The sequence below is a fragment of the Austrofundulus limnaeus genome, unplaced genomic scaffold (assembly GCF_001266775.1).
Source record: "Austrofundulus limnaeus strain Quisiro unplaced genomic scaffold, Austrofundulus_limnaeus-1.0 Scaffold0, whole genome shotgun sequence".
NCBI lineage: Eukaryota > Metazoa > Chordata > Actinopteri > Cyprinodontiformes > Rivulidae > Austrofundulus > Austrofundulus limnaeus.
The window spans coordinates 2,060,523-2,072,865 of NW_013952402.1; the positions used below are offsets into that span (position 1 = coordinate 2,060,523).

A 12,343-nucleotide genomic window follows, 5' to 3' on the forward strand; every position below is an offset into this window, starting at 1 on the left:
AAAGGTAGTGAAAAATTAGTTGTAATATCACTTTAGTCATTTCCCGAATCGGAAGCGAACTTCATCTTCGTCATGAAGGTTTGATTTGTTTTGTACCTTCCTGTGATGCAGACAGAGGACAGTCCACCCCCTCCTCCTCGGACAGAGCTGCACATCTCTTCAGCAGGTACAGCGCCCTCTTACGTGACACTCCGTCTCTGTGGACCAGTCCACCCTGAACCAGCCTCCAGAACTGAGGGGACAGCCGGGGGTCCGGGGAGCCGCGGGGCCTCAGGAAGTGGTCTGATAAGACGGTGAAACACAGCAGGGCCCTCTCTGTGGCCCCCGGGCTGGGCTCAGAGGAGTGCCAGCCGCACACATCATCCAGGACGCGCTTCAGGATCCCGCCTGACCTCTCACAGCCGCAGCAGTCCAGCAACCTTAAAAGGACTCGGACTGTGATCCTGGAGAGCAGCAGCGCGTCCTGGAGAGACCTGACGCAGGACAAGGCGGAGTTCAGGGTGCTGGATGTGAGCTGTTCATCCGCTGTAACAAAAGGCATGAGAGCTGCTAAAACTTCAGCGGCGACCTGCGCGCTGAGACCCCCCTGAGCCGGCTCYTCCTCTGACCACCGGAAGGACCGCAGGGCGGATAAAACCACTCGCCTCCGCACCTTTTCGCCGCACASAGCGGCGCAGGCACCGAGGAGTCCGCAGGCAGCCGCGGTGCTCTCCCTGCAGCGCGCTTCTTCGTCTGCTTCCGCTGATATTCTGGACAGGAACGGCAGACACTTCGACCAAATGACCGACTCGGTTTTTTCCTGAATGCTGCGTTTCTTCGCGTCTGTAATCGGACTCGAACCGGAGTCGGACAGAAGAGGTCCGAGTCTTTCAACGAGAGCCGTCAGCGCCTCCACACGCTCCGTCTCCGGCCAACAAGTCTCTCCCGGCCAACAGAGAGACTCAAACAACACGTCGTAGTCGGGAGAGCTGCTCAGGACCGCGTTTATTAAAACAGAATACATTCTTTAACGTTACACTGTCCCGAACAAGCAAACTTTAAACACCAAGCAGCCGGCTTTTCTGCTCAGTTGCACGTTTACCCGAAGCGGAATGTAAACTTCCGTAAACGTCATCAGAAACTCTCGCGAGAAGTGTGCACGAGATTTAAAACTAAGCAATCACGCTTAGCATAAATAGCACAAAAAACAACGCTTTATTTATGTTATACTATAAATTTATTTTTTTAACATTATAAAAACCTTGTTTTCAACAAAAATTGTGTGTTCAGCAGACAAAAATGGCTTCTTTTCCGCAATGTTTAGTCAATTTACTTTCTATTGACCTCACACAGGACATCAGTTTATATAAAACTCCAAATTCAAAATAGTAAAAATGTCTAATGAAGGAGAAAAAAAAATGATAAAGGCTTTTTGTTCATGTTACATAATACAAAAATCCCACAGCTTGCAGAATACCGAAATAGTGTTCTACAATTAATACTTTTGTAGTTAAAAACGAGAGGGTGTGTACAGAAAAAGTAAACTTTGGATGAATGCYTGGCCAGCTGTCATCATTATGAAAGACTAAATATGGAAAACATGACAAGCTAATTCACAAAACAGTACATTATAAAAATGATTTTCAAAAAAATAAAAATAAAGTTACGACATATATTCTGAAGTACAATCTTCTGTACAATGGGCTTTAGAAATTCTAAATATATAAAAAATATTGCTTGTAGTATGATTAATATATAAAAATATGGATCCYTAGCTTACAAATGTCCAATGCAGCAGAGACAGATTTCAAATGTCAACATTTTACACACTTGTACCTCACTAAACATTTCAGAACATCTGAATAAGGTTGACTAATAAAAGACWCTGAGTTTGAACAGGTATATTTTTGTATGAGAAGTTTGTCGGCTATTAAAATAGTGCAAGTCATATACACAAAATATACAGTTTAATAAATATGTTTACTTGTTGAACTGTCCTTGTATGARATTTRTATCAAACCCACACCMTTTGAAGGAAGCATGCAAAGTCTGTTTTAAATGGTGATTCTGCAATATAAAGTCCACATATGATCACAGTCTTTCATGGGTCAGCAGCAATTATAAGTTCATTTATGCAGTATACAGTTCATAAGCATTAAACATGCTCAAAGAATAAACTCCAGAATCTGGTCATCACTTAATGTGTCCAGGGAGAGGCAGTTGCTAGCCCTGCGGCCATAAAAGGAAGGTTTGGACCTGCAGTCCAGAACGGGGTAATAACTGTGATCAAGAGAAGTCGGTGCGTTTGGCGTAACGTCTGGGAGCCCGAAGGTGCAGCTGACAGAGGAATCTGGCAGCAGTGCCATCCTGAGYGGTGCAGGAGGTGGGGAAACACAAACATCATCTAGGCTGTGGCTGTGCCGATCCATACGAACCTGACCTCTGGATTTCAGCATCTAGAATAAAGATGAAGACGGTGTGAGAATATAAACACTCAGTGAATACAATTTATTTAAAAAAAGGTATAGTTAGGATAAAAAAATAAAGCACGGCAGACCTGTTTTATCATTTTGTTGCTCGATAACAGCCTAGGATCACCATCTGTAGGACACCCATTATCTACTGTGAAGCCCAAACACAAAATTTCAGAATAAAAGCGGATATTTTTACAAAAAAAAATTGAACGAGGACAGTTACATTATTGATACCTGGTGACTGAGGTTCTGATGAGAAATCTGGACAATCCACCGACACTCCCTCGAGAAGATCAGCCAACTGGAACATCCCATCAGGATCAAGAACACCCTCTGGACCTCCAACACGAGCTTTTTCTACAAGTCATTCCACTCGTTTCAGTTCTGAGTTGAAAAGAATCAGCGCACTCTATAGATCACGACCAAAGAAGTGAATCGTTCTCACCTTTTCTTTGCCATGGCTGAGCTTCTGTTCCAGCCTTACCGCACGTGTAAGACTCGAAAGTGCAGGAGCTGCTGTGGCTGGTCGCTGGGCTCAAACACTTCTCTCCCTGATGCTGACCCTCACCCTCCATGGAGGTGGCCTCTGTGTAGATGCTGTGCTGACGGGCGTCTGCTTCGATGCCCGAGCTGCCGGTGGAGCGCCGCGACAGGCCGGGGCTGCTTTCGCTGCCGGGTGGGTCCATATCCAGGTCGTCACTGATGTACGACTCTCTGTAACACTTTTTCTCTAGAATAAAGAAATTTTGCTTTAAAAAAATAGTGAATAAGACCTAATCTGACCGTAAAAAAAAAAAAAAATAGAAAATCCACAACCTGACAATTCACAGGATGCAAAAAGTTGTGTTCATTAAGATAAAAATGAGAACTTGCCCTCGGGGACTCTGGTGGGGGGTACTCCGGGAGTATGGGGTACCAGGCCCATTGATACGGGCTGTTAGGTCCCTGTACGACTGGTGCCAGAGCTTGGTCCGCATTGCCGATAGTAAGTCYGACTCGTTTCTGGTGAGAGTTAGGTTGTCCTTTGTCACTGATTCTGTTCTTAACTTTTATGGACAGAATTTCTAGGCGCAGTCAAGGTGTTGAGGGGATCCTTTTTGGTGACCTTAGGATCCCATCTCTGCTTTTTGCAGATGATGTGGTCCTATTGGCTTCATCAGATCGTGATCTCCAGCTCTCACTGGAGCGGTTCACAGCTGGGTGTGAAGCGGCCAGGATGAGGATCAGTGCTCCAAATCCGAGACCATGGTCTTGAGCCGGAAAATGGTAGGGTGTCTTCTCCGGGTTGGGGAAGAGGTCCTGCCCCAAGTGGAGGAGTTCAAGTATCTCGGGGTCTTGTTCATGAATGAGGGAAGAATGGAGCGGGAGATCGACAGGCGGATTGGCACTGTGTTTGCAGTGATGCGGGCGCTGTACCAGTCTGTCATGGTTGAAGCGGGAGCTGAGCCAGAAGGCAAAGCTCTCGGTTTACTGATTGGTCTAGGTTCCTACCCTCATCTACGGTCACGAGCTTTGGGTAGTGACCGAAAGAACGAGATCGTGGATACAAGCGGCTGAAATGAGTTTCCTCCGCAGGGTGGCTGGGCTCTCCCTTAGAGATAGGGTGAGAAGCTCGGTCATCCGGGAGGGACTCAGAGTAGAGCCGCTGCTCCTCCACGTCGAAAGGACCCAGTTGAGGTGGCTCGGGCATCTGGTTAGGATGCCTCCTGGACGCCTCCCTGGTGAGGTGTTCCGGGCACGTCCCACTGGGAGGAGGCCCAGAGGAAGACCCAGGACACGCTGGAAGGACTATGTCTCTTGGCTGGCCTGGGTACTTAGGCTGCTGCCCCTGCTATCCGACCCCGGATAAGCGGAAGAAGACGGATGGAGAACTCGCCTCCATAGACCATCCCAATCAAACAATTTCGTTTATATTATAGGGCAGTACAGACAACATTGCACTATAAACAATCAGGCTCTCCTTGCCCTGGCTCACCTTTGCTTGCCTCCAACTGACGCAGGTGTCTCAGGGCGGGCTGGAGGCTCAGGTAAGTCTGGTGGCTGATGCTCAGGTGCAGGAGGAGGTGACGAGAGCGGAACGAAGAGCCGGTGTAGTACACCAACTTCCTGGCTGACGGCAAGCCATCTGGCTGGATCTCGAATTTCTTACCCTGAATGGGAAAACATATTTTAAATTGCAAATGCTCATTAAATAATTACAAGGACTCCACTTAATTCTTTGCTAGAGACGAGGAGAAGCAAAACGAGATGTACCAGGAAAGTTAGACGTCCAACATGTGACCAGGGGAAGTCGTATAGCAGCTGTCGCTTGTTGTTCACCTCCTATAAACACATAATAATTAACAGGTTTTTGAACGTGGAATACATATTCTGCTTACAATGAATGTCAAAATAGGAAATCAATAAGTAACTATTTTCCAGAGCCATCTGGACTAGAAAAAACAAAATAACAAAAAAACAGGCCAAGGACTTCAAGATATCTCATGGTCTGTTGGCTTTCAAATCAGGCACGCCTGGTGCGCTAATCCCCCCCCACCCACACACACACACACACACACCCAGATGGCCCCCGATGGACAGATCAAACAACTGACAGGCACAGCAGGCAGCTATCTCCTGACAGACCGCTGCTGGTGGCAATCCTACACATTCCTCACACAGCGAGTCAGAGTTTATTAGCACTTCAGACACAAAGACTGAATCTTTGACCCAACGCAGAATTACTTTGTGTACACACATCAGACATTACTGTGCAACACCACTGCGCACCAATACGCACGCACCTGATAAACCTGCATTCCTCGCAGGGTCAGACCGAGCAACGCCGTTCCTTTCTCCTCCTTTTTGTCCTGAAACAAATGAAAGATGAGGTGTCAGAAAGGCATCCGAGGCGCTCAGATAAGATCATTCTCGCACCAGTTAAACATCTCTTCCAGCTCGTGCTGAGCTGATGATGCCAYCACTTCATTTAGTAGTAGTTGGAGCCGCTTTCAAAATATTACTCAGTAGATGAGTTGCTCAACATGAAAAATACTTTGAGTTAGTCGTCCAGCAGAGGTGAAATGAAGCCAATTTAAGTGTCTGAGTTTCATCTGTTTTTCTATTTGGACCAAAAGGAAAACCAAACTGAAACTTAATCCAACTTCCTAACAACGCAAAAAGACAGGTATTTGTCTAAACTAATAGGCAACTTTTGTACCTTTTGCAATCTGTAAAATGTAACGGGCACATCCTCCAGTTGACACGAGTCTCGGATGAAGGCAAAGATGGCATCACGACTTGACATCCCCCACAGCTCCTGGTGCACCTTGGGCCCATGGCAGAGGAGATAGCTCACTCCACGCTTAGCTATAATCTGCAGGAAAAAAAAAAAATCAACCGTTAAGTGTTTTAGGTTTCATAAACATCAAAATGTTCAAGTGTTTAAAAACGTCTTCAGAGTTTTTAAGATTTCTTAATGTTGCCACCATAAAAAACAACACAACACAACACCTACCCAGGGGGGAAAGTAATCCTTGGGTTCAAAGTAAGGGGTGACCTCTGTACCCTCCCGTTGCAACGGTTGATCGCCGAGGTCAGCCTGGAGAGCATAACCTGCCAGCTGGAAATACACTTCCTCCTGCTGACGACACTCGGAGCGTAGAACTCGCTCCCGCAGGTCGCAGTAGTATAAATGTCGTTCCTTTCGCTTACTGAATTCACAAAAACGAAAAACAAACAAACAAACAAAAAAAATCTCAGCTTATGGAAACAAGAACAACTAGAGAAACGACATTTCCTGCGAAAATGCTAGTGCGAATGCTTATTGCTGGAAACTTCAGCTGAAAGCTGCTGAAATGGAGGTGAAATTGCTTAATAATAAAACTGTTAATGCAAGTTCAGTTTGAGAAGCTGAAAGAAGCAAAAAAAAGTTTCACTTTGCAGAAAAACTGTTGAAAAGAGCAGAAATATAGCTGAAACGACAGAAAAGAACTAAAATTAGCATAAAACAAGCTAACGTTAGCAGACACAAGCTGAAATTAGCACCCAGATTGTGAAAAGGGTTTACAAAATCTCCAATTTGTAGAATAAAAGCAGAAAGTACAAAAAAAGTGACAATTTGTAGTAAAATAGCTAAAACAGCCAAATTGTCCAGTAAATTAGCTAAAATGTAGCTGGAAATTCCTAAATTATGTTATAAACAAGAACAGGTTTACTGAACTAAGCAGAATGAAGCTGCCATACCAACACAAATGTGAAATAAGCCTAAAAAGCTAACTTTAGCTAATAACAGCTTAACATTAGCTAAAATTCCAGCAATTAATGAATATAACATTAAGAAACTGTAAGAAACATAAAAGCTCAAATTAGCAGAAAGAAGTGCAAGAAAGAACAAAAATGCAGAATGAAGCAGTGTTAAAGCTGAAATTGTTGAAAAAGCTAAAATTAGCAAAAAAAAAAAGGTAGCTAAAATTCTTACAAGAAAAAACCAGAACCAAAACAAAAGGTGTAAGGTGCTGTAAAGACTTAGAAACATTTTGAAGGGTTTTAAGGATAACAACAGCTCCATTCATTTTCAAAAAATGTGTCTGAAACAGTGAAATAACAAAAAAAGTATAAATAGCTGAAATACCAAAAGGCATAGCTGGAAAGTCCTGAAGGAGCTGAACGTTTTGAAACACGAATTGTTGAAATAGCTCAAAAATTGCAGAATGAGATACGTGCCAAAAGACATAGAGAAGAAAACATGATCTCAATGGTGTGAACGCTTGTGAAGTGTTCACACATGTTTACTGAAAACAAGTACTACAGCTATAAATAAAGTAAAATAGTGGAAAGAAAAAGAAAACATATGCAGAAAGACGTACCAAAAAAGTCTCCCATTTTCAACATAATACTGCACTTTGAGGAAGAGTAGCAGTGGAATGGGTCTCCTCAGTGATCCCTACAGAAAGAGAAGCATCAATTAGATTTGAATTACATTAAAAACTAAAATAAATGAGAATGTAGCTCGTGGAACTCCTTCACTGGAACCGTCCAATTAACTGACTCATCAAATGGTTTCAAACTTCATTTAATCAACTATTTCCTCATCGACATGCTCAAAAAACTTGACGTAAACCGGTTGTCTTACCTTTCCTGAATCGGGCCTCAAATCCTTAGAAAAGTACTTAGTGAGTTTCTCCTCCATGTCTATAAATATGTGCTCATTGTCTGAAATAAAAACACGAAACCACGAGATAAGAAAAAGACAGCAAGAGAACAAAACAATAAAGTAACAGAGCATAAAATCTGCCAGACAATGGGGCTTATAAAAAGGTTAAAAAAGACAATGCTCTATGTTTTAATAAGGCCAACAAGAAGCTGTGACAACAAGGATTTTTCCATTATGTTTTGATTTTCTGATTGCGATTCCTACTCTGAAACATGTAGTTTAAATAAGCTATAAAAAGCTGTTGCTACCTGCAGAGTATGAGGATGTGGTACCGCTCACTTAATGACTCTGAGTCARGTCTGTTTGAACCAGATCATCCTTTTTATTCAACCGTGCACAGCTGAAACACGTTCACCGAGCTGTTTCCCAGCTTGCTCTGCCCACCATCCACCTCATCCCCTTCCCACTCTGACTCACCCCAGCTCCCAGRCCTCTCCTCCCACACCGAGGCCTTTGAGCAACAGTTGAGTCGAGCAGTCTGTATCATGACAGCTCCTAACCCCAATTTTTCTTTTTTCCCCCCCACCTCTACTCCCACCCTCCTCTTCCCGTCATCAACCCATCCCTCCTCAGTGAAGCAGCGGAATGCAAGGGTGCATTCCAGGATTAATGAAGTTAATAATGCAGGAATCCAGGCCCGAGTGATCGCTGAACCAACACCATGAAAAAAAAAAGAAGAAAATAACAAAAAGAAAAAAACAAAAGGCTGCTTGTTCAAGTGGTGAGCCACATGAGATTACTGAGGCATTCAACGTGTTTGTAAAACAGGAACACTAGAAACAGAAAGCTCAGGACTTTGCTCAGCGGCTAAAGTGGATTATACCAATCGATTATGCTAAGTAACGWGGCAGGATCACGATTTTTTGTTTTGAAGAAACGGCTTAATGTTAGAAAAGTTGTTCCCAAAGTTACATAAACAAGCGTAATGCAGTAAATCATTGGTGGACGGTGTTAACCGGTGTCACATCTGAGTAACTCCTAGACCGGTAAAATGTGGTTCCACACCKCAGTTATTGAGCTTCTATTGTTGGGTTCAGCAGTGGAGAGGGGTCCTATCAGGGTTCAGGGGGCAATGAACTTACCTTTCACCACTGTGAGGCCGAAGAAGCGTAGCTCCTGGATWTCGAGAAGTTCCAAAATATGATTAAACACATCCTGTCCTGTAGTTTTTAACTGAAGCAAATTAAAAACAAAATTTTATTATTATTTTTTTAAATCTTTTAATTGTGAAAATTTGAGATAAAAAAAGCCTACCCCAACAGTGATATCCAACTGGTTTTTGTTGGGAAGGAGAACACAAATGGTTTGCTCCTGCTTGGCAGACGTGGACATGGTGTCTCTAAAAGTCCGTCACTCGTGTTGTATGCGCCGCAAACTGCTTCGCACTTTTTTTTTCCTTTTCAATTGCTTCTTCTGTCCTTCGCCTTTTTTTTATGTGTTCAAGCCAACATCACCCATGCTGCATCTGAGAAAGAAATCAAAGCATTATTCCACTTTTTACCAATCGGGACCATACTAGACCTGGTTCAGATCCAAAACTACCACATGTAGACTTTTCAAACCTGGTGTACATCTTTCTGCAGTTATAGTAAAGTATTTAAAACCAAATTTGGGATTTGTGAAAAATATCTTAATTGTGAAACTTAAGTTTGCATCTATCTAAATGCATCTTGACAACACTAAACCTGGTGCAGATCCAAAACKACAACATGTAGACTTTTAAAACCAGGGCTAGAAAATAGTACACTAACAGTAGAATATTTAAAACCAAGTTTGGGATTTGTGAAAAATTTAGAGAAGATACGATCTGATAAGATAAACAAGAGACGGTGCAACGCAACAAGAGGCCAGTGGTATTAAAATGCACTGAATCTAGGGAAGAGTCAACTTGTGTGTAAGCTGACACTGAAGTATGTCCATGTAAGGTGTGAGTCTCTGCACCGCTACTGCAAAAGACTTCATTGGAACAGAAAAAAAAATCCCATTTTCAGACKTGTTTATAAACAGCCTGAAATAAACTCAATTTATCTACTGGGAGGAATTAAACACTTTTTTTTTWAAATTATTACTATTCAGACAAGTCAAACTAGTCAACTGTATTTGTTTTCAAGCAGACCGTGCTTAACGCCACCAGAGACAGACATGGCAGAGATCAGCCCGTAAGCCCCCCAAGGCCCACCTGAATCATGCCGACCTAAAGCCCCAACTGGTACGTCTAAGAATCAATTAATCTGGTTAATTACTGCTGTGTGCCGACTCAGATCTCTTTAAATCCCACTCTGGATAACAAGCACCACATGAGAAGATAAAAAAAAGAAAAAAAAGAAAAAAGGTAACCGACTAAATCAACTTGCTTTCAAATAAAATAAGATCTTTTTTTAAAATGAAAAAACAGAAATCCTTGGACATACTGCTAATTCTATCATTCCCTGCACCTGTGTAATCTTTGTTAGTTTATTTCCCTCCTAGTGGGAAGTCAAGTCTTCACATTTCGAGATAAAAAAACGATACAGATCGACAAAACGAGATAAAAACCACAAAAACTAAATAGGAACAAGAGGTGGTTCCAGTGTGCAAAACAAGCGTTCTTACAAGCTCACAGAGCCCTACTGAATCCGACTTATGGGCATGTTCAAACACGGCCTCGATGATGACAGGGTGTCAGCGCAAACAGACATTAAAACAAACCTGAAATTCCTGTAGCATGACCACCTGATGACACAGTAATACTGAACTTCACTTCAGCACGGAAAAACTGCAATGGCACAAATCTCAACTACAAACCAAAATACTTCATGTAGATTTGAGTATCCATTACAAAACACGAGACTAATATAATATTTCACAACTTTGTTGATTTGCACATTATAGTTACTGTATTGTGAGTTATAGAAATACACAAGTTAAAATCAGCTGTACTAATAAAATAAACAGAATGCAAGAAAACAAATCACAGTTGGGCATCTAAGTTATTATTTACAAGATTTTGCTGCTTTTGCATTTTGAGCAATGAGAGTTTTAGACAAGACATAATAGAAAAGTTTTTTTGTAATAATAATATTAAAGAAATGTCCATAGATATCCTCTTGTGGAGCCTCTAGAAACAAGTTGTGATTATTAAAACTCTCATTTTGCAAAAATAATCTCCCCTGAAATGAGGGTAAAAGAAACCTTCTGTCTTTACAACATCCAGCTGTAGAAACAAGCTCGTCGTTGGTTGAAACCATGTTTGCTGACATCTTTAAACAACTCCCTGTTGCTGCTGACAAGAAGAAACAAACCTGGCGTCACATGAGAGCAGCCATCTGTATTGCTTTAATTCCTTTCCAAGACGASTTTAATCCGTATTTCGGAGCTCACTGCTGGCCAAGAAAAACAGCATCACCTGTCTCTGCACTCTGCAAGGTCTCTTAAGCATCAGGAATCCTTGCTGCCCTCAATAAACATACTGGAAAAKAACAACAACACAAAAACAGACACAGGAGCATATTAGCATAAGGAACACCATGTTCAGTCATCCCAATTAAAAAACAAAACAATAGCCTGATTTTTTTATGTGTTTTTTAAGAGTTCAAAACTGTGAAACTTTTTGAGTTTTAGCCTAGTAAATAAACATATTATTAACTGAGATGAAAAACAGACACACTAGCTGAAACAAGTTTYGAAAAATTGATGAACAAGTGCAGACTGATTGATAAGTTAACAAGACAAGTCGACTAAGAAGTATTACTTACCACAAACACCAGCGGGGGGGGGTTTGTTTTCTGTTGTAGGTAGGTTTAAGTGACTTTTGAACTACTTTTAARACCTAAATAAAACCACGACAGAAGTTAGGACGCCCACGTATCAACATCCATCCTCACCGTGATCGTGTCGCAAGAAGAGTCTGAAAACCACCCTGAAGCTCCAACGAACGGACCGTACCATCTGGGATCATTTATGGGGGTGCGTTGTGATTTTTATYCTAATGCTGGACGCTTTATGGCCACTATAGGAACTATTTGAGATATGGTGTGTAATTTATCGCATTGATAATAACCAAGGAAACATACTCGCTGATTGTAATAARGTAAAAATCGTTATAAACAAAACTAAAATCTTACATTAACCCCCCTATTTCTCTTYGCATGTTGAGCTGTGCTAATTAGTTGGACAGGCGCAAGTGTTGCGGTTGGAACATTTGTTTACGCTACTGAATCGTCTGAAGAAATCAAAGACTATTGGATTACTTTACATATTTTTTTAAATGTCTCTTTAATGTGCACAGTCGGATTTTAATGTGCTTTAATTTTTTCCTCATAAATTTGATTTCATGCAAAAACTATTTGAAATATATGGAAGCCTATTTCTGCCACCCTGATAAAAAAAAAATAAAACTTGTATCTCATAATTATGACTTAGCTATCTCATTTAGCTAAGTCATAATTATGAGATAGCATCTCATAATACTGAGATAGCTAAGTCATAATTATGAGATAGCTATCTCATTATTATGAGATAGCTATCTCATTATTATGAGACAGCTAATGAGATAGTATCTCTTAATTATGAGATACTATCTCATAATAATGAGATAGCTAAGTCATGAGATACTATCTCATAATAATGAGATAGCTAAGTCATAATTATGAGATAGCTAAGTCATAATTATGAGATAGCTAAGTCTAAGTCATAATTATGAGATACTATCTCATAA

General features: G+C 41.6%; 2 protein-coding genes across 3 annotated transcripts in view; both read right to left on the bottom strand.

The window, feature by feature from the left end:
• tarbp1 (TAR (HIV-1) RNA binding protein 1) overlaps positions 1-1,235 on the bottom strand; it is a 20,710-nt gene extending 19,475 nt beyond the window's left edge. For both annotated transcript variants that reach the window (XM_014009928.1, XM_014009863.1), the window contains exon 1: positions 97-1,235. In XM_014009928.1, coding sequence (XP_013865382.1) covers positions 97-1,003 — 907 coding nt within the window. In that variant the 5' untranslated portion in view covers positions 1,004-1,235. The remainder of the gene's footprint in view (positions 1-96) is intronic.
• An 89-nt stretch (positions 1,236-1,324) lies between these two features.
• zgc:172136 (FERM domain-containing protein 6) lies at positions 1,325-11,936 on the bottom strand (the record flags this gene model as incomplete). Its single annotated transcript, XM_014010040.1, is given in 15 exon segments — positions 1,325-2,435; positions 2,537-2,601; positions 2,688-2,810; positions 2,899-3,183; positions 4,429-4,603; positions 4,707-4,775; positions 5,237-5,302; positions 5,653-5,808; positions 5,950-6,145; positions 7,301-7,377; positions 7,567-7,646; positions 8,730-8,820; positions 8,902-9,112; positions 10,929-11,095; positions 11,382-11,936. Coding segments are annotated over 13 exon segments (1,752 nt in total). The 3' UTR covers positions 1,325-2,144.
• Positions 11,937-12,343: the final 407 nt, after the last annotated feature.